Genomic DNA, 22,194 nt, shown 5'->3' on the forward strand with positions numbered 1-22,194 from the left:
ATAGGAAGTAAAGCCTGCAGCTGACAAAGAAGGAAAACTAACAACCTTGACTTGAACTAAAGCCGTGGAGGAGAAGCAGCCAGAACACACACAGGGAAGCCTGAGAAACTGTCGCTTGTGGTCATCACAACCAGCAGAGGGAGCTCTAGAGACACCTGCCACACGTGAGGCCGCCCTGACTTGCCGTGAATCACGGCTTTCGCTTCCACTTCCAAGATCTCAATGCAAGTTTCTCTCTTGTCCAACTCCCACCATACAGGGAAGGAGGTTTTGAGAAATGTGGTTCCAGCTTACCAACACAATGAAGGATATGTTTTCTATGTTAATTGGGTGAATCTAATTTGAGAATAATATAAGCAACCTATCGTGAATATTGTAGTACATGAAGAAAATGAAAAAAATACTTCTTTCTCACAGGCTTTTGCCTGTTTGAAAGAAGTAGTCATCAAGTTGGGAAAAAACCTCACAGCTTATCTATCCTACCACTGACTCCATCCTGTAAATAGCATGCAGGGATTCAGAAAGCACAGCTCTAAATTCCACTTCCCATCCAAACCGCAAAAATGTGTTTGTTTCCTGAAAGCTGGTGCAGCACCGATTCCCAGTGCAAGAGCCAACCAACTGTCCTAAAGTCCTGATATTAAAACCACGGCACCTTTTTTAATTCCCTCAGAGGCCGTGTGTGTTGTTAAAGAGACTTAATTCACAGTATGAATTAGCTTTTGACGGTAACTCATCCGGTTTCACTACCACAGAAAGCTCAAAACCATTCAGACGTGTTTCCTTGAGGCTGCTGAAAATAAGGTTCCTTTCAAAGCAGTAAGGAGTCATTGTCCCTGAAAATCAAGGCCAAATGGGCCCGAAATGTAAATTCTGAGTTTGGTCCCACCTGAGCCAATTACTCTAACGGACCATCTCGGTGTCTTTATTTGGATGCTTGGGGTAGCCTGTTTACTGTAAGGTAAATGAATTGATGTGCTCCCTGGGTGTAATTGAGGAGAAAGCTGGTGGATCACAAATTCATCTAGTAATTACTCTAGGATTCCTCTGAGAAAGTGCTTATATAATTTCCTTTGTATGTGTTTTCCAAAAGGACATATGTCTCCTATCCAGTGTTCTCTAAACCACAAATGTACCCCATTGATTTTCTCAGTCTACCGTGTGCTGAGTTTCAGCCCATAGTGTGTAAGGTGAAAGGAAACAATAATTGTATATAGAAAATATTGATCTGCAACCATTGATTCAAGGCCCCTTGGTATCAAAAGATTAGTTACTTTTAAGAGAAGTTCTAAAGGTGACTTTCAGCTACTTTTTATTGACTAACACAGACCAGATAAATCCTTCTATTCAGAGCCATAGACTCTCCTCCAGAAGCCATAATGAACAGACCACCTTACTCCCTTGCTTGAGATCCAAATAACACCATCAATGTATTTTCCAAAAACATATGAACACATGCTGCACTGCTACCCAACGATTCATGGTATTTAAACTTAACTATAATAATAACTAATACATTTAGTATTTACCACGTCCCAGGAACTGTTCCAAGTGATTTATGTATATTTCTTTATTTAATGTTCACAGCGCCCCTCTGAGTTAGGTACCAATATTACCCCCATTTTACAGAGGAGTAAACTGAAGCGTGAGAAGGTTAAGTAACTTACCCAAAGTCACACAGCAGTAAGTAGCAGAGCCAGGCTTTGAACTCAAGAAAATTGGTTCTAGAAGTTATACTTTTAACCACTTCACAATGGTCCCACTCAAGTGTTAAGGAAAATGAGAGAAACTTCATTGGTTAAAATTGCAAATGAGTTCCTGTTGTGGCCCAGCAGGTTAAGAACCCAACATAGTGTCCATGAGGATACGGGTTCGATCCCTATCCTCTCTCAGGGGGAGAAGGGTAGAGGGATGTGAAACAAAGGAAGTGGCATGAGGTAATGAATGCATTCCTCAAGCAAAGGAAAACAAAAGCAAAAATAAACAGATGGGACTACAGCAAACTGAAAAGCTTTAGCACAGTGACAGAAACCACCAACAGAATGAAAAAGCCACCATGAGGTGGGAAAAAATATTTTCAGATGATATATTCAGTAAGGGGTCAATATCCAAAATATACAAATAACTCATACAACTCAAGATCAAAAGACTAAACATCACTAAATATCAGGGAAATGCAAATCAAAACCACAATGAGCTATCACCTCACACCTGTTGGAAGGGTTATCATCAAAAAGACAAAAAAATTACTTTTTTTTTTCCACCTTCTTCAGATATAGAGTAATGGCTCGTATTCACACAATTTGTATTTGCAAACTTTTTTTTCTTTTTGTGTCTGCATAGTGACATATGGAAGTTCCCATTGCCAAGATTCCCACGGTAGGGATTGAATTGGAGCTGCAGCTGCTGGCCTACACTGCAGTCACAGCAATGTAGGATCTGAGCCGTATCTGCAACCTACACCATAGCTCACAGCAACGCTGGATCCTTAACCCACTGAGCAAGGTCAGGGATCAAACCTGTGTCCTCGTAGATGCTAGTGAGATTCGTTTCCACTGAGCTACAACAGGAACTCCAGGGTACTATAATTTATCTAATCTACCTGTTAGTAATGGTTAGCCTTTTGTTACAATAGATAATGCTGCAACAACAATTTTTAAAAATCCTCTAAATCTAAAACATGACATAAATCAACATATCTACAAAACAAAAACAGACCCATAGATACAGAAACAGATTTGTGGTTGCCAAAGGGGAAGGTGGGGGAGAAAAGGATTGGGAATTAGGGATTAGCAACCATTATGTAAACTATTATATATATATAGGATATATATAATATAGGATGGATTAAATAACATCCATCCTATATTATATCCATCCATCCATACATAGGATGAATAAACAACAAGGTCCTACTTTATAGCACAGGAAACTATATTTAATATCCTGTGATAAATCATAATAGAAAAGAATAGGAAAAAGAATATATATATGTAAAAATGAATCACTTTGCTGTACGGCAGAAATTAACACAACATTGCCAATCAATTTTATTTCAATAAAAAAATGTTAAATCCTCTCGAATAGAAAGTACATAGTAGTGCTTGTATTAGGATTAGACTATGTAATATGGCGTTTTAAAAAACTAACTCTCATTTATATATATATACATTCTTGTTCTCACACCATTTTGCTAGGTCACTACGCTATACAGCAGAAATTGACATAATACTGTAAATCAAGTATATTTTAATTTTTTTAAAGTCCTGTAATAAACCATAATGGAAAAGAATATTTTAAAAGAATATATATGTATGTATAACACGTAATCACTTTGCTGTACAGCAGAAATTAACACAACATCGTAGCTCAGCTATACTTCAATTAAAAAAAAAGAATTAGGGAGTTCCCGTGATGGCGCAGTGGTTAACGAATCCGACTAGGAACCATGAGGTTGTGGGTTCGATCCCCGCCCTTGCTCAGTGGGTTGACGATTTGGCGTTGCCGTGAGCTGTGGGGTAGGTTGCAGACGTGGCTCGGATCCCGCGTTGCTGTGGCTCTGGCGTAGGCCGGTGGCTACAGCGCTGATTAGACCCCTAGCCTGGGAACCTCCACAGGCCGCGGAAGCGGCCCAAGAAATAGCAAAAAGAAAGGGAAAAAAAAAAAAAAGGATCCAGTGTTGCCACAGCTACAGCTCGGATTCGATCCCTGGCTCGAGAACTTCCAATATGCCAAGGGTAAAGCCATTAAAAAAAAAAAAAAAAAAAAAAAAAAGAATTAGGAGTTCCCGTCGTGGCGCAGTGGTTAACGAATCCGACTAGGAACCATGAGGTTGTGGGTTCGATCCCTGCCCTTGCTCAGTGGGTTGATGATCCGGCGTTGCCATGAGCTGTGGTGTAGGTTGCAGACTTGGCTCGGATCCTGCGTTGCTGTGGCTCTGGTGTAGGCCAGTGTCTACAGCTCCGATTGGACCCCTAGCCTGGGAACCTCCATATGCCGCAGGAGCAGCCCAAGAAATAGCAAAAAGACCAAAAAAAAAAAAAAAAAAAAAAAAGAATTAGCCCAAAGTCACACAAATGGAAAGTGTCATGTGCATTTCGCTATACTATGTCCTCATGGATACCTTAAAAAATAGAAATAACCTCAAATAAGTCTTGAATTCTGATTCACAATTTAAAAAAAAAAAACAAAACCTCAGATTCTCTTAGGACAAGAGTTTCGTCCTCACTCGTGTGACATACAGGAGTCAGCAGAGCTTCTGCTGCATCACCCAAAAGATATAACCACCCTCCTGAATCACTGGGCTTCCCACCGTCTCAGCCCAGAGGTAGGCTCATATCTCATTAGCCAGAACTAGTAGTTTCTCCTTCTCACCTGAAAAGAGGCTGAAAAATGGAGGCGAGCACAATAACCTATTCTACCATCTCTTCCATTCTTCAGTCACCCAAATAGAAATAATTGCCTCACTAAGGTAAATCCAAAGTTTGCAAATTATTGATGGGAGGCTTTTTAAACTCTCAAGTGGTTATTTTTCATTCTGCAAATATTTGTATCCATCCTCCTGCACTGCGAGTGTAGGAACATGGTAGCCGCTCAATAAATATTTGCTGAAGAAACAAATGAATGAGCCCTAATTATATTAGTAATTGCTACTGTTTCTCCCGGAGCAGTCCGACTACTAGAAATGGACAGGAAAAGAATAAGAAATGATTTCTGTCTTGGCACCCAGTCCCTTGGCCAGAACCCAAATTAACTAAACTTCCCATTCAAGGGCAAACCTTGACCCGTCAGGAGGAGAACCAGGAATTTGACTAAGTTCTAAGCTACAATTAAGCTACGACTACTGCCCAATTCAAAACTGTTATTTCAAGGTCAATGCGTGAGCCAGAGTTGGCACGCGACACATTTCAGCTCACATCTCGCATTTGCATTCTGCACAAACATTATGCGCAGGTAGGAGAAGAGAATACGATTCAGCCTAATCCAATAGCTAATTAACAACACCTGCATCAGGGCACTATTAACATCTTGCTATTAGGTTACTGTTTGCATTATAGGATAAGTGATTACGCCTGTCAAATGATGACAGGACTTGCTTCACTTTTTAGTTTGTGTATAAATTTAAATGCCGTATTTTTAAATGTCCCATAAAATGTTCAGATATGACACTGCTTTTTTTGAATCACAGTTACAGATTTCAGTTGTCAGTGACAGAATTACAACCCCGTTCCTAGAAAATTGACATTGTATTTACATGAATAAGTATATCCTTTTAATTACTAGTATCAAAATATCTCCTCTACTCAGTCTACCGCGCCTCCCCAAGGCTCTGGTGCTTAGACATCAACTCTAAAGGTAGTAATGTGTGCTAAATTTTAAGCCTCTGTCTAAATAACAAGCAATTCTGTAGGTGATCAATACATACCTGTTGAATTCATTAATTCAAATTCTGCATCTATGTTGATGACTCTCAAATCTTCATTTCTAACTACTCTTCTAAGATCCAGGCTTGTATTCACTTACAAAATATCTTTCAGTATTTCACTATTCTGTAGACAGTATATGCTCTTCTGTAATAAGCATTTAATTACTTTCTAGGTTTAAGATCAAGATCAAGGAGTTCCTGTTGTGGCTTAGCAGTTAATGAACCTGACTAGTATCCATGAGGACTCGGATTTGATCCCTGGCCTCGCTCAGTGGGTTAAGGATCCGGCATTGCCATGAGATGTGGTGTAGGCCACAGACTCAACTGGGATGTCCTATTGCTGTGGCTGTGGTGTAGGCCGGCAGCTGTAGCATTCGACCCCTAGCCTGGGAACTTCCATATGCCATAGGTGCAGCCCTAAAAAGACCAAAAAAAAAAAAAAATCAAGATCATTCAGATCAAGATCAAGAATTCACAGGAGTTACCCAGTAGCTCCGTGGGTTAAAAATCAGGCATTGTTGGAGTTCCGTTGTGGCTCAGCGGAAACTAATCCGACCAGTATTCATGAGGACGCAGGTTCAATCCTTGGACTTGCTCAGTGGGTTAAGGATCTAGTGTTGCCGTGAGCTGTGGTGTAGTTCACAGACATGGCTCAGATCCCACATTGCTATCACTGTGGCATAGGTGGGCAGCTGTGGTACCAATTAGACCCCCAGCTTGAGAACCTCCAAATGCCACGGGTGCAGCCCTAAAAACACAAAAAAGAAAGAAAGAAATACATGTAAAAGCTTACTACATCCCATGCATTCTGCTAGCTACTAGAGATGTAATGGTGAAAAAATATATATATTCCTGCATTCAGGATCTTCTAGGTTAGTGAGGAAAAGAAATCAAAGATATACTATTATAATGTAGTTTGCTAAGTGCTAGCATTAACATAAACACAGGGTCTTCTGGGAGCTCAGAGGGTGGACGTCTCATCCAGGGAGAAATAAGCAAAGCCCTAGAAAAAGTGATGCTTCAGTCAGGCCTTGAAGGATAAGAGTTAGCAAGTGAGGAAAGGAAAGCATGACAAAATAGCATGTGCAATGACTCAAACTGAGAGACAGCCTGGTCTGTTCCAAGCATTATATTTCCGATTGTATGTAAGGAACACAGTGTATGACGGGAGTGGTGATGAGAGATGAGGCTGGAGGTGATGCAAGAGGGTTAGAGTTTCGTTAGAGATGAGGAAGAATCCATGGAGGTTCCGATAAGCCCAGATGATAAGCTAAATACAAGAAACTTAATGGGGTTAAATGCACACTTCACAGTCTCAGGACTCAAGGATGAGGGGAGATGTTTAAGATTATGAGAAAAAGGCATAGAGGCTTTAGCTGACTGTAAGATGCATATGGTTGAAATGAGTGAGAAGGTCCCCACGCAAATATAAACCCACATAGAAAACTCCCTGAAGAGTCAAGCTATACCATTATTATTAGAACTATGTTTAAAGTTTTTATTTCATCAATAGTTGAGACTATTTTTTCCACATCATTTTAATAATATTCTTCAATGTACCTATATACTATTTTGTTGTATTCATGTTAATTTTATTATTAATAAATGCATGCTGTTTGCTAGCCTAAATAAATAAATAAGGGAGAGAGTAACCCATAAAACAAACCTCTTCAAAATCCAAGTCCTAAAAATGGAGAGGTCAGAATCCGACTTTATGGCGTGGTACTTGCCACGGCATAATTCAAATTTCATGGCATTGTATTTACCTTCAAATGTCTAAAGGGCTGACCAGGTGTGGAAGGAGTGAGGTGGTAAAAACATGAATACGAGATGTCCTCTGCCTTCTATGTAATATCATGCTCTGCATAAGGAGGGCATGGAAATGAATAAGGCATTCGTAGTCTTTTCGAAAGACCTCCCTAAATACTAGCTCTTACAACTCCTTCTGTATTTTTAAAAAATAATCTATATTACCAAAATATTTTTTATTTCATTTTCACAGTTAAAGTAGCACTGATTTATAACCTAACATGAGCAAACCCACACTCTGACTCTAAAGATTGAAAAGCTGTTCTCTGTGCCGGCCACCATGGGAACCCATCCAAGACTCCAGGCTCCATACTTCCTTGAAATGGATTCGGACTTTGCCTCCAGCTGTACGATAAAGAACCCTGTAGACAGCATTTTAAAATTTACCATTAAAAGTATAAGAACATTTTCCAGACCCTGCAGAAAACTCCTCTTTCAGACAATGGGGATCACTTTTTTCATAGCACTAAACTGAAAAGGGTACCACAAGTCAAAGACCTTATGCTCAGAGAGCACACGTATTCATTTATTTCAACTTCCATCTGAGAATGAACCACAGCAGCAGTGACCTACAATTTGTTACAGATTTATCCTGAAAAGAGCCAAAATGGTCTTTCTGCTCAGTGTTCAATATCTACTCTGCTATTGTGAGAATCCCACCCTTGCTGCATACTTTCTCCAAGTTATGGATATTCTTTGTGGTATCACTCGACTTTGATCACCAATTTGATAGTTTAATCTTATTGCAGAAAATATTCTCCGGTTTAAATATCTAGTCTTAAAGAGGAAATGGCAATGGGTTAGTGGCAGCAAGGCAATTTTCAGAGATTTTAAAAATATGACATTTTGAACTGGCTAGTTGCGTGGGTTTTTTAGAAATAATAATAAAGTGATTGTTAAAATGGACTCAATAAAAATAATAGTTTGCCAATCATCTCCTTTCTCTCGGGGACTAAGAAAAGCAGAGGAGGGGAGAAATAAAGCACAATGTTTTTGGTTTTGTTTTGTCTTTTTTTAGGGCTGCACCTGCGGCACATGGAGGTTCCCAGGCTAGGGGTTGAATCGGAGCTGTAGCCGCCGGCCTACACCAGAGCCACAGCAACGCGGGATCCGAGCCCTGTCTGCGACCTACACCACAGCTCATGGCAACACCAGATCCTTAACCCACTTAGAGAGCCCAAGGATCGAACCTGCACCCTCACGGTTGCTAGTCGGGTTCATTAACCACTGAGCCACGATGGGAACTCCATAAAGCACAATGATTTTTAATAGTTCCTCTGAATGAGGTGAGAACACAGTATAATTTCCAAAAGAAGTGTTACGTACTTTTCAGAATAGCACATAGATTGGCAAAATGTATTATAAATAGGGCCTGGAAATTTTGCTGTTACGCTAAGTCTATGAAATTTCCTTCATTCTGTACAATATAAATCACCTACCAGTATTAAAATTAGATGTAATTTGAAATTAATGATGTGAAGAATTTATTTCAGTTATCATTTAGTCAAACCACCTTCGTGATTTAGCTACTCACTTTGGCTTCCCAGAAACTAATGAAAGAAATAGCTTCCCAAATGGCAGCTGGGAGGGACTATGGCATCTGAGCTTTTATTATGTATCATTCACCGACTACCTCTATAACCTTGGACGAGTCACTTCCCTTCCCTGGGCCCAGGCCCTTATCTGAACATTTGTACAGTATCATCTACAACATAGATTATACTCGTCTCTGTAGCAAATACGTTTCAAGTGCTCAGTAGCAACTAATTGTATAGTTACTAGAAATTTAATTAAGAGCAAGGTAGACATGGTCCCTATCCTTATGGAATTTATAGTGGACCAGGAAAATAAGAAAGCAGACAAATAAAATTATTATATATCACGATGACCATGTCTGATATTCTGACTCTACTCTCACTTTGTTCACCAGCCACGATTTTGCACCCAGTTCCAAAGTGAGGGGAGGTGGGATTTGGGATTCCCATACCACCAAGCAATTCTCTGCCCCCAGTTGGGGGTCCTGCAATTCAAATCAATTCTGACCGTCTACTTGGAGACGGCGTCAGATTCCACAGGTTAAGTGCACAGTCCTTGAACCCTCCTGGTGCTAATCGCAAGTCCAGGTTATCACCAGTGCTGTCGCCAGCTATGGACTAGAGGTTCCCAAACCCCCCTCTTTGGGTTGGATTAACTTGCTAAGTGGGTCACAGAACTCAGAGAAACATTTTACTTGCTGGATTGGCAGTTTCTTATAAAAAGGTGGAACTCAGGAATAGATGGATAGAAGAGTGGCACAGGGCAAGGAATGGGGAGAGGGCCCAGAGGGTCCATCCCCTCTCCAGGGCCACCACTGTTCCTGAACCTCCGCAAGCTCACCAACCTGTCCTTTCGGGTTTTTATAGAGGCCCATTATAGAAGCGCGATTGATTACATCATTGGCCCTTGGTGATTAATTCAACCTTCAGACCCTCTATCCTCCCCAAAGGTCAAGGGGGTGGGACTGAAAGTTCCAACCCTCTAGTCACATAGCATTTTCTCCTGACAACCAGCCCCCATCTTTAGATGGGGTCCCAAAGTCAGCTAATTAACATAACACGATCACTTTACTAACTCTCACCACTTCGGAAATTCCAAGAGTTTTAGGAGCTCCCCTGGGTGAAGACCAAATATATATTTCTTATTATAAGTCACAATATCACAGCATTATATGGGATACACACTAGAGATAAACACAGAGAAGAACAGACAAGGTCTTATTTATGTGATGTGATCAAAATTGCAGTAAAGACCACAAGAAGATGTGATCAAAATTTCAGTAAAGATCACAAAAAAATGAGATCACAAATATAAAGCACTTAGCACATAAAAGGCATGCAATAAACAGTAGGTTTCATTTTTATGTTGCTTCAGAACAAGATATGCAGAAAATTCTGGACTACAACCAGTATTGAAAATTGAAGAAAGAGAAGGTGGGATTTGAAAATTAAAAAAGAGAAGGCTAAATGTTTTCAATTTTTTTCAATAAGATACTTAGAAAAACTGGATAAAATACAACACCTTTTCCAATTCATAGGTGAGTTCATTTTTAAAAAGGGGAGGGGGGGAATCTCAAGGGTCAAAACTAAAGAGCAAGTTGTAACCCTTATTTGTAGGCTGACACTGAAAGTACTATTGGCCTCAGAGCAATTGACAGTTTCCATTATCTAAAGGCTTGGGTTTTAAGGGTTACCTGGAGACAGTAAACAAGACCTTGAACTTGGAAAAGACAGAGATTTGGAGTTTAAGACCCAAAGCTCACTCTCAGTAAAAAAGAAGCCTAGAAAAAGCTTTTGCCCATCAACAAAGAGGGAACACAAGATTTGTCTGTCTTGACACAAATTTAGGGCATTTAAAAATAAAATATCCTGGAGTTCCCGCTGTGCAGCAGTAGGTTAAGGATCCAGCATTGTCCTTGCAGTGGCTGAGATCGCTGCTGAGGCATGGGCTCAATTCCTGGCCCAGCACAGAGGATTAAAGGATCCAGCATTGCTGTAGCTGTGGCTCGGATTTGATCTCTGGCCCAGGAATGTCCATATACCACAGGTGCAGGCAAAAAATAAAAAATAAAAATATCCTCACACATTTGGGATTAAAATTCAGACTCTGGTCTGGGAAACTCCAAAACAGTAAATTAACATATAAAATTCAGGCAAACATGATATCACAATCCAAAATTACAAAACACACCAGACCTGAGCAAAAGTCAGCCAAAGTAAGAAATTATGCCCTCAAAGACTTCAGCTATTGAAAATGTCAGAGAATACAGAATTAGAATGCTCGAAAGTATATAGTGGAATCCCCACTGCGGCTCAGCAGGTTAAGAACCCCACATGGTGTATATAAGAATGCAAGTTCATATACTGGCCTTTTTCAGTGGGTTAAAGATCCAGTGTTGCCACAAACTGCGGCATAGACCAACAGCTGAAGCCCCAATTCAACCCCTAGCCCAGGAACTTCCACATGCCTTGGCCATAAAAAGAAAACTCCCTATTCTCTGTATCTTTAAGTTTGTTTCTATTTTGTTATGTTCATTTTTTAGGGAGTTCCCACTGTGGCACAGTGGAAAGGAATCTGACTAGTAACCATGAAGATGCAGGTTCCAACCCTGGCCTCGCTCAGTGGGTCCGGAATCCTGCGTTGCGGTGGGCTGTGGTGCAAATTGAAGATTCAGCTTGGATCCCGCATTGCTGTGGCTGTGGTGGAGGCCCGCAGCGGTAGCTGTACCCTTAGCCTGAGAACTTCCATATGATGCAAGTTTGGCGCCCCCCCACCGAAAAAAATTTAATCGCAAGTGCTTTTACTGCTTTTAATGTGGCTACTAGAAAAAAAAAAATTTTTTTTTTTTTTGGTCTTTTTAGGGCCGCACCTAAACATCTGATCCCAGCCAGGTCTATAACCTACCCCACAGCTCACACCAATGCTGGATCCTTGACCCACTGAGCAAGGCCAGGGATCAAACCTACCTCCTCATGGATGCTAGTCAGATTCGTTTCCACTGAGCCATGATGGGAACCCTGAAAATTTTAAATTAAATATGTGCTTACATTACATTTCTGTCAGACAGCACAGTTCTAATAGATTAAAAACCTCTCTCTTTTAACCAGTTAAGTGGCCCTATTAAATTTTTTTTTTTTTTTTTGGCCTCACCCATGGCATGTGGAACAGGATCAAACCAGTGCTGCAGTTGTGAGCTGCATGAACACCAATGTCAGGTCCTTAACCTGCTGCACCACACAGGAACTTTCTCTATTAAAATATTTTAAATGCTAAAGAACAGTAATAAAAGCACAGGTAAACTAATGGTCAAATTTTGTTAATTTCTACCAATAGATTTTTAAAAATTTTACTATTTCAAATGTATTTTTAAGCAATAAAGAATGGAAAGGTAAAAGAACCCTGAAGTAACAATATACAGGCATGCCAGTCTCAGAAACATACAACTATTGTTATTTTTTATTATTACATTATTTAGTATACGTTTTCATTTCATATTTATATTTTTGACAAATCTTCACATCTAATTTAAAAAATTTTAATAAGCTGTTATTTACTTTGCTTTCTTTTTTTTTTTTAAGGGCTGCACATGCAGCATATGAAAGTTCCCAGGCTAGGGTTGAATTGGAGCTACAGCTGCCGGCCTACAGCACAGCCACAGCCATGCAGGATCCAAGCCATATCTGCGATCTACACCACGGCTCACGGCAATGCTGGATCATTAAGACACTGAATAAGGCCAGGGATTGAACCTGCCTCTTCACGGATGTGAGTCGGGTTCGTTATGTTGAGCCACAGCAGAAACTCATTACTTTGATTTTCCAGGTACATTAGTTTGTTCACAATTTAATAACACCTATATAACACTTAAATCACAATTAGAAAAATGGGAAAAAATAGTTAATTACTATTTCCCGTAACAAGTTAAAACTCATTACCTAGGAGTTCCCTGCTGGCTCAGTGGGTTAAGGATCCCGCATTGTCACTGCTGTGGTTCAGGTGGTTGCTGTGGCAAGGGTTCGTTCCCTGGCCCCCGAACTTCTGCATGCCATGGGCCGGGCCAAAAAACCACCTCATTACTTACACTCTCACACTTCAGAAGTCCATGTGCTAATGTCTACTTAAGCTATACCACTATGACATAATAAGCAGCGAAAAAATGAGGTGGACTTAATGTGTCAACAAGGAAAGCTATCGTCATATGTATTGTGTGAAATATGCAAAGTTGTAGAGGAGTGTGAAGCAGGAGCCATTGTAAAACTAAGCCCACACGGGGTGCATCTCATGCATGTGTGCATAGCAAGACGGGGAGGATACACACCAAATGTCCTTAGGAATGGGCTATTACATTTTAGTTCATAACTTTTAATTCTACTGTATGGTTTGAATTTTTTCCAGTGAGGACATTTTGTAACTTATAAATGGCTAAAAATCTGGTAAAGATTGCTAATAAATAGCCATCAGTAACTTTTCAACATGAATTTTGAAGAACTTTTAAACTCTCTTGGAAGCAGTCATTACCTCAATAATCTTTTTTGTCTTTTGTCTTTATAGGACTATACCTGTGGCATATGGAGGTTCCCAGGCTACAGGTCAAATCGGAGCTGTAGCCACCGGCCTACACCACAGCCATAGCAATGTGGGATCCAAGCCCTGTCTGCAACCTACACCACAGCTCACGGCAACACCGGATCTGTAACCCACTGAGTGAGGCCAGGGGTCGAAGAAATTGTGTCCTCATGGATGCTAGTCAGATTCATTTCCGCTGAGCCACAACAGGAACCCCTCAATAATCTCTTATTTATTTTTTAATTTTCTTTTTATGGCCACACCCGCAGCATATGGAAGTTCCCAGGCTAGAGGTCAAATCGGAGCTTACCAGGTTATGCCACAGCCACAGCAACACCAGATATGAGCTGTTTCTGTGACCTATGCCACAGCTTGCAGCCAAGCCTGATCCTTAATCCAATGAGTGAGGCCGGGGATCAAGCCCACATCTTTACAGACACTATGTCGGATTCTTAACCTGCTGAGCCACAAGGGGAGCTCCCTTTATTCTATCCCGGTGACCAGAAAACCATTGTATAAATACTATGTAAAACTGAGAACTGTTAGATCCTAACATTATAGAGAGCTGTTAAAGCACAATTACAACCTAGCACAGAAAAAGTGCCCTTTTCCAGGTCTGAAAGTTGATCCTCCTTAGACATTGTAAGAAATGCTTGGGCCAGTAAAATGTTTAGTCTGTTGCCTACCCGGTAGCCATTTCCCAAGCCCCCTCGCCTTCTATCCCCCAGGTACCTTGCTTGCTATTTCCTTTCCTGTGTGAAGCCACTCTTCAAGGGAGGTGATGTTTAAGTTTGGGGCATATCACGGTCTGAGCCAATCGTTAAAGCTTTATTCCCCTTGCAAAGTAATTGTTTCAGGCACAGACATTGGTATGGCTATGAGGGCAAGTGCATGGGGGCAGGTGGCATCTTCCTCTTATAAAGAGATACGTTTTTGCCCTTGTCACCTCATTTGATACCCTGAATGTTGGTTAACCACCGGGGGCGGGGGGAGACGGATGCAGGGGAGATTTGGCTCAGATGGTGTGAACGAAACAGAAAGACAGAAGGTATTCAGGTTTCTAAGGACATTGTTCAGCTGCTGAACTAGTCCACTCAGGAACTGCTTCCGATTGCTAGAATAACTCAAACACATCATTTGAAGAAATTAGACATTTATTGAGTAGATGTTTATTCAGTAACAACAAAAGTTTCTCAAGAAAAAAATGATTTGAACTCCCCCCAAAACAGAACAAAGCAACTTTCCATCATTCTCAGGTTACATCCAAATCTATAGTCTTCAATTCACCCTCCCTTTAATAAATGTCAAGATACACAAAATACTTGGAGGAAGATATCCAAGTTATCCTAAAATCATAGTATTTTAAGGTAATAAACAGCTTAAAAGTAGTAAGCTCTACATATCACAGTACACCAAAATCCTTCCTTGTAGCTTGAGAACCATTACTACTCAAAATATTAACACATTTATGCAAAATACTTGTGAAAAATCGAAACGCCTTCCAGTTTTTGATTTCAGGAACAGGTACAACCAACTATCTCCCTCATATATCGTCCATTACAACATCCATCAGAAGCCACTGGCCCAGCTCGCAAGCACTGATGCCAGGGCGCGGGCTGGACGTGCGCTCTGCCACGTTTGGAACAGAGGACACATTCCACAGCCACACCACAAGCCCTGAATTACTTCTGTGTAACATTCCAATATTCCCTGAAGATTTTACATACAGGTGGAAAACAGCTACTTTCCATCATAGTCGACGTCAACGTACTTTTTAAATGGAAGGTACACTGTTGCTTCTCTTCACTTTTTGTAACGAGGTGCTATGATGCTGTGTAGTTTGAATATGCTCACAAATTCAGACTGTTTATGAAAACCACACAGAGTCAAAGGCTCCACATCAGCTCTTGAGTTTGATATTAAAATGTTTCATCACAGACCCTTCAAACAGCTTTCACAGTATTAGAAATTTCTTTCTTTTTCCGTATTTTTTTCAAAGGCTCTCTTTTTGACAGCGGGGTTTAATCTCATTAGACATCTGGAATTATTGGTAGAGATGAGGTGACAATAGGTATTTTCCATTTAAAAGTAAGTTTGACATTGATTTGTGAACTAGTCCAAGATGCTATTCCAGGTGGTTCTGTAGTTGCTCGATATGTGAATTAACATCATATTCATTTTTAGTCAAAAAATTTTCTTGTACCACCTTTTAGACCTGCCATAAGTGTATATAACTTAGTTTTAAAAATCTAGTTTCATGTTCAATGAGTTAAGAAATAACAAACATCAGGACAAGTTTAGCCAGACTTCAATAGGCAAAAAAGGGTTGCTTTGGCAATGTATAAAAGGATAACCGTTACAGTACTAGTCGCTATTTAATCTAATTTTAATAAATATCAAAATGCAATAAGGCAACTGTTTTAAGACACCTGAAATTACATCTAATTAACTGGTAACTGGCCCCACACCTGACACCCTGCACCCCTACTTTTCTTCTCTATTTACTCTAAGGAACCAAAGGTTATTTAATAAAATCAGTGGTCTTGCTAAATCACTACTAATTAACACTGAGGTGTTCATTATAAACTTCTGACAAAGAAGACACTGAAGACCATCTCACAGGGCTTTTCCATTTAATGTATTCCTGCCGTCCCCCCTTCTCTTGAAGCCATTCCTAACACTTCAAGTACGCCTTGAAGTATGCCTACTAAGGAATCAAAGATGTGATGTACTGTTTAAGCTGCCATTCAGGGCAGGGCAGGGCAGTGGTTCCTAAACCTGGCTTCCTAGCAGTATCATCTGGGAAGACCGCTGCAGTGAGTCTCTGGGCCCCTTCAGATCTACTAAGGCTGTCCCTCCACCCTGACATCCTGTGTGATCAATGTGGTTAATCTGGCATCACCCAAAATCTGGGAGGGCTAAAAGGATGTTAAAGATATGTCATCATGTTTCTCCTGGTCTTCGCTCACAAACGAGAATCCAGTTTAAGAAGAAAAAAAAAATGTTGAATCACAGCACTAAGTGACAACAAACCAAACAAAGGTAGGAGCCTGGATGCCCCTTCCACGAAAGCCAGCATCCTTCCTGACCCTGGAGAGTTTCTTGCACTGAAACGGGAAGGCAAGCAGACAGCGGTACAGGGTCAGGGGCTACAACTCAAAGTGACTGTTCTCACACTCTCTCTCTCCACCTCTACTTCTCAGTTTCCCTACTCTCACCCCCTCTCTTCTCTTGCTCTGCTTTTGGCCATTCTCACTTCTATTCCCATCTCTTTCTTCACTTTTTTCACTTCCTCTCTCTTCCTTCTTCCTTTGATCATTCTTTAACACCATTCTTTTCTTCTCTGCTTTCTCTTCCTTAAAAATTCTTCCTTACAAATTCATACTGGAGATATAACACATGTCAGGACACATTCAGCCTCAAACAGAATGATGTGTACAGGAGACAATAGAGCAAAACAGAACTTGGAACAATAACCCTGGTGGGGCATGATCTCAGCCAGGCAGCACGCTTTCCAATCCATCCCCTCTTCTGGGTCTCATAAACTCATGCCTTCTGAGTCTCATGAGGTTAGAAGGGCACATTGATTGTTTGCAGACTTAGGACAGAGACAGGGTTAAATGATATGCCTCAGGTCTCTAACCAAGAAGAGAATCCAGATCTAGTCCACAGTCTGGTTTTCTTTCCATTACACCAATAGTATCTTACTGGAGGCAAGATGAGAGAGCCGCGAGTAAGCAGGAATATTGTTTCAGGTTCTCAAGGGTCCAGAGACACTTTACACATTATAAACTACTCTTCATAGGATAAAGAAAAAAAAAAAAACTATGTATTTTTTTAAATGTAAATCACAATATATATTTTCTAGAGGTTTTCCAAGTTTCTCAAAGATGGCTACTTCATACAAATGAAGGCTGGCTACATTATAAAGTCATTCCACTTTGGTAACACTGTAGCCCAGAGATAGTTCTGAGGTCAGAATTGTTCTAACACATAGACGCAAAGAATATATAATGTAATTCATATAAACTGCATAGATACCATTTTATGAAAAGAAATATAAAATGTTCTCTAAGCTCTTCTAGAATTAACCTCAATAATGCTGAGAACCACATTTCTTAAAACTCCTCAAGGAAAGAGTTACCCTACATCTAAAGTTAAATTCAGAAAACTCATTTTAATATTGTTAGGGACTTTCTGTGACACCCTAAATCTTAGGTAAAAATAGTCCCTAAAGGGAAAGTTTTCACCATTACCCAATATATGGTAAAATGCTCAACAAGGTCAGGTCTTCATAAACCAGATGAAGACCCTTCCCACTGATGCACAATGTCGAGTGTGTGACAGTGTAAATAAGGCACAACACATGGGAGACTGCAGCGCACAGTCCGGTTACATCAAACTATGATCCTCCGCTACCTAGTCCCAGGGACTCCTCCTAAAGGCCATGGGGTTAAGAGTGTCTGATCACGAAGGAAATCAAATCTAAGGAATTTACTAATAATACAAACTTACATTTTGTCAATAACCCCAAGTACTTCATCTAAAGTTTCAGAATCACATTTATAACCCACCAACTGTGCTGAGAACTGTGGCCCTTAACTTTTCAAGTGGACAAAATGATTTCCAGTGGTTCCCAAATTACCTGACACCTCAAATGAGGTGCTTGTTTAAAGGAGTCACCTTGTGGGTATTTTGCACTCTGACTCTTTCATTGTAGACAATAAGGGAAATTTGCCTGAGGACTGGGTCTTAACATGAAGCCAAAGGAGGGATGATGGTGCCATCATCACTAGAGGGTTCACAGACATGAAATAACATGCTGCCTGGGGTCTTCTTTAAAGTATTTCCACAAAGGAAAAAGGGAACGATGACACAAATGTGGTAAAGCTATTGATGTGTCTGATCTGGACAGCGAGTACCACTGTACTGCTCGCTCTACTCGTGTGGAATCTCTCAATCTGTTCATTTTAAAAAATGTCTGCAGACCCACCCTAGATATGGTGCAGCAGAGTCACCAAAGGCGAAGCCTGGTTCTTGTCAAGGCCCCTGCAGAAGTCTAAGGGAGCCAGGCAGACGGTGGTCCCATGCGGGGACCGTAAGACAAGACCTCACACCCTCCCAACTTCAGAGTTCTGGGGATCTCATTTCTTACTCAGCAAACTCAATTTCAACAAGCTCACAAGTTCTTCTAGTCACTAAGGCCTTCTGCCAAGGACACACAGACAGTGCTCTCTAAATGCATCTGTTCCAAGAGTGCTGGGCTGGTTATCAACTTCTAATCTACCTTTCTTACAGCTTCTGCTCTCAATCTCTCCCTGACAACTGCAACAGACGAGGGGCAGCTCTATGCCACGTCTCCACAGACGACACTGTGGCTTCATAAAGCCAATCACCACTACCGTCACACAGGTGATGGTTTTCCTTCATGATCTGCTCTTCTCTAGTTAAGTATTAATATGCGAAAAGGAGGAAAAGAAGTTAACCATATAGTACTTAGTGAAACAAGGCATGCGCCCTGGCACAGTACATGCTAAGTACTCAGAATCTATGGTTATATCAGAGAGAGGCCAAAAACACTAAGACAAGTAATATTTTTCTTATTGTCAAGATTTAAAAAAACAAAAAACAAACCAAAAAAAACTGTCTTAAGTGATATTCAAAAAAGGAAGATATGCACATTAACCAAGTCCAAACTAGCTTTTTCTACAGTCAGATGTGATGTTCTTAAGCCAAATCTTCTACGAAAGTTGTCTAACTTACTTAAAGTAAGGCTCTATACACGTATATTTGCTTCTTCAAAAATATCTTGCAGAGCCATTGTGAGGTAGAAGGAGAAAGGTTTAAATGGATCACTTTTTTTCTGCTCCACTTCTAACTACAATTACTGCTCATGGGAAGAACACAGCTTATGCATTTTGGTCCATCACATTTTCCACCGTCATATAAGTGTACTATTTAGGTTCTCAATTTATTATCAGCATATTTATTGTTTCCAGAATGCCCAGTAAAGCTGAAAGTTTTCATTTAAAGTGATAAAAGAAATTTCCTAAAATGTCGGCTTAATCATCTTAGATCTGACTTTTGGCAAGACCGTTTAGCATATACAAATGAAAATACTACATTTCACAAATACGCACGGAGGCTAAAACTCCCAATTCTTCACTGTTTTCCCTCTTTCTTATAGAGCTCAATTTTAAATGTGCAGCTTACTTATAATCTAAACATGATTGTCACAAAAATATTTTAAACAGAGATGAAACTTATGAAGGCACACATAGATTGTCAATGGTTATACATCACATTTCTTCAGAAACAAAACCTTTTCTTCTCCTGTAAACAAGTTTTTTTCTTGCACATTTAAAGTGAGGTTAGTGCTGACAAAATTATTGCTATGCTCACAGTTTGAGTGTTTCCACTGTGTATGAGGTACATTTTCTCTGTCCATACACCCCTACTGTTCTTACTCATTTGAGAATAAGAGTCAACCCATGTCTGCAGGCTAAAACCATTCAATAATATCTTCATCAATACTGGAATGATAACAAAGAAACATTACAAAACATCAGAGACCAAAAGTAACTTCTTTTTGGGGTCTAAGATATTAACTTATTCTTCATTACGTGAATATATTGCTCATTTAACTTCTTCAGGAAAAAAAAATTATTCTGAAGATGAATAATTCTTTCCTAAACACTTCATCCAAGACTATTCCTTCAAACATATGCTCTGAAATTTCGCTGTTTTAATTCATTTCATTTAGCGGTCACCACGAATCACCTTTCCTTTGGTGGTCTATCATAACGGTCTTGTATGCTTTTTGTCAGCTGTTTGATAAATATTTTGTAAATTTTTCCACAGTATGTATGCACTGTCTTTTGTAGTTCCAGTTCTAAAGGCTTTAATAAGGAATGGATGTTGTCATCTTCAAAAGAACACTAGAGAAAGAAAATAAAAAGACAAACATTGTACATTTCTAAATTTACCTACATTCCCAACAACTTCTTCAATCAACTTTATACTGACAACCTTCATTTGTTTATTCGTTTGTTTGTTTTTTAGGAACATACCCGCAGCAGATGGAACCTCCCAGGCTAGAGGTCAAATCAGAGCTACAGCTGCTGGCCTACACCACAGCTACAGCAATGCCAGATCCAAGTTGTGTCTATGACCTACACCGCAGCTCATGGCAATGGTGGATCCTTAACCCACTGAGTGAAGCCAGGGATCAAAACCGCATCCTCATGGATACTAGTCGGGCTCATTACTGCTGAACCACAATGGGATCTCTTGAAAACCTCCATTTAAAGTCTCACAGAAAGTATGCGGCCCACAAATAATTTTAGTGAATTAAAAAGAACAGGATCTCACACTAGAGGAGGGAGAAAGTCGTGGTGAATCCTTGAGGGCGGCAGGGAGAGCCTTTCGGAGAAGAGGTGATGGCGGCGGGACACTCCAAACCAAGGCGAGAATACGTGCAAGGGCAGAGAAGACTCAGAGATACTGACAGGTACGTGATGACAGCGGAAGCTCTGAAGGCATCGGAGAGAAATGCCAAAAACGGCTCTGAGAAGTGTTGAGGCTAGACTGGAAAGCAGTGGATGGAGGCACGCGGGGAGGGAGGCCAGACGCAAGCACAACTCAGCGCTTCCCAAAGACCCCAACTGCACAAAAGGGTCCCAAGGAGAAACTGCTTGAGAACTGCTAAATACCACACCCTCTTGGTGGGGATTCACAATAGCACCCCCAAAACCATAAAGAGTAAAACATAAAATATAGCTGTTGGGTGTTGCTCGGCCCACTAATTCCAAAATGCACTTTTTACCAGGCTCTTTTTCACCATCAGATATATAACTGTCCCAAGGAATATATGTGGAAAACACTGCAGTGCTGGTGAAATGGAAACAACCTGAGATCCCAGTATTTTTCACTAGGTACATTTTTTGACTATTTGCATCTAAGTATATTTTTAATTAGAAAGACTGATGGGACTTGAAAATAGAACGTCTTATGGGAGAAGTTTGAAATCAGTGAAAAATGCAAGCTCCTGAAGGTATTCAGAACCTGAAATCTGGGAGTGCTGTAAAAAAAAAAAAAAAAAAAAAAAAAAAAAGACCTGAGGTTCACTCCCCTGCCACTGAGGGAGAGGAAATAAAACACCAGCTGAATCACAATTAGTGAGTCTGTGGAGAACAGGCTTAACTTAGATGCTAATTGACAAAGTGGATTTTGTCAGTGTAGCACTGCAAAGAGATCCTGAACCTTGGTACCTCTACTGCAAGAGAACTGTGAGCATTCACTGCATGAAATCTTCACTTTCAGGGTGATTTTAAAAACCTAAGCCCATATACTGAAGATACATATCTTCAGTTATTTTGAAAACCAAAAAAAAAAGAGAGAGAGAGAGAGAGAAGAGAAGAGGCTTAAATAGGAAGAATGTAATGAAAATAATAACAGCTAGCACACAGGGATTTGGCTGGCCTGCTTAAAAAGATGGCATTTCCTACATGCCAGGCACTGTTCCAAGAGCTTTATATGTGTTAAAGCACTTAAGCCTCACACCAACTTTATGAAACAGGACAGACAATTATCACCATTTACAATGAAAAGCAATTGAGGCAGGGAGAGAAAATGTTCCCAGTTACAAAGCTTGTAAGTGCTAGGCCAGGATTCCACCTCGGCTCCAAAATCAAGAGCTTTACAACCACACAGCACGGCTTATCCAAAAAAGCAAGCAAAACTGTGCCCAGTCCGTGTCAAAATCTGTTAAAAGATGAAGCTCAGTTAACAGTGGGAACCTGCGCTGTATACAGACAGGTGTACCTTTGTCTAGGATCAAAAGCGGCAGCCACGCTGAA

General features: G+C 40.4%; 1 protein-coding gene across 4 annotated transcripts in view; it reads right to left on the bottom strand.

Annotated features, from left to right (window-relative positions):
• The window catches only part of GXYLT1 (glucoside xylosyltransferase 1), a 134,195-nt gene that overhangs the window by 70,127 nt on the left and 41,874 nt on the right, over positions 1–22,194 (bottom strand). Inside the window, exon 8 of one of the 4 annotated variants that reach the window (XM_021092538.1) lies at positions 14,473–20,274. The exons of 1 other annotated variant lie outside the window; for it this stretch is intronic. In XM_021092538.1, coding sequence (XP_020948197.1) covers positions 20,113–20,274 — 162 coding nt within the window. In that variant the 3' untranslated portion in view covers positions 14,473–20,112. Of the gene's footprint in view, positions 1–14,472; positions 20,275–22,194 lie in introns of those variants that run through there. 2 more of the 4 variants (XM_021092539.1, XR_002344160.1) reach the window with 2 other exon arrangements.

The sequence above is a fragment of the Sus scrofa genome, chromosome 5 (genome assembly GCF_000003025.6).
Source record: "Sus scrofa isolate TJ Tabasco breed Duroc chromosome 5, Sscrofa11.1, whole genome shotgun sequence".
Taxonomy (NCBI): domain Eukaryota; kingdom Metazoa; phylum Chordata; class Mammalia; order Artiodactyla; family Suidae; genus Sus; species Sus scrofa.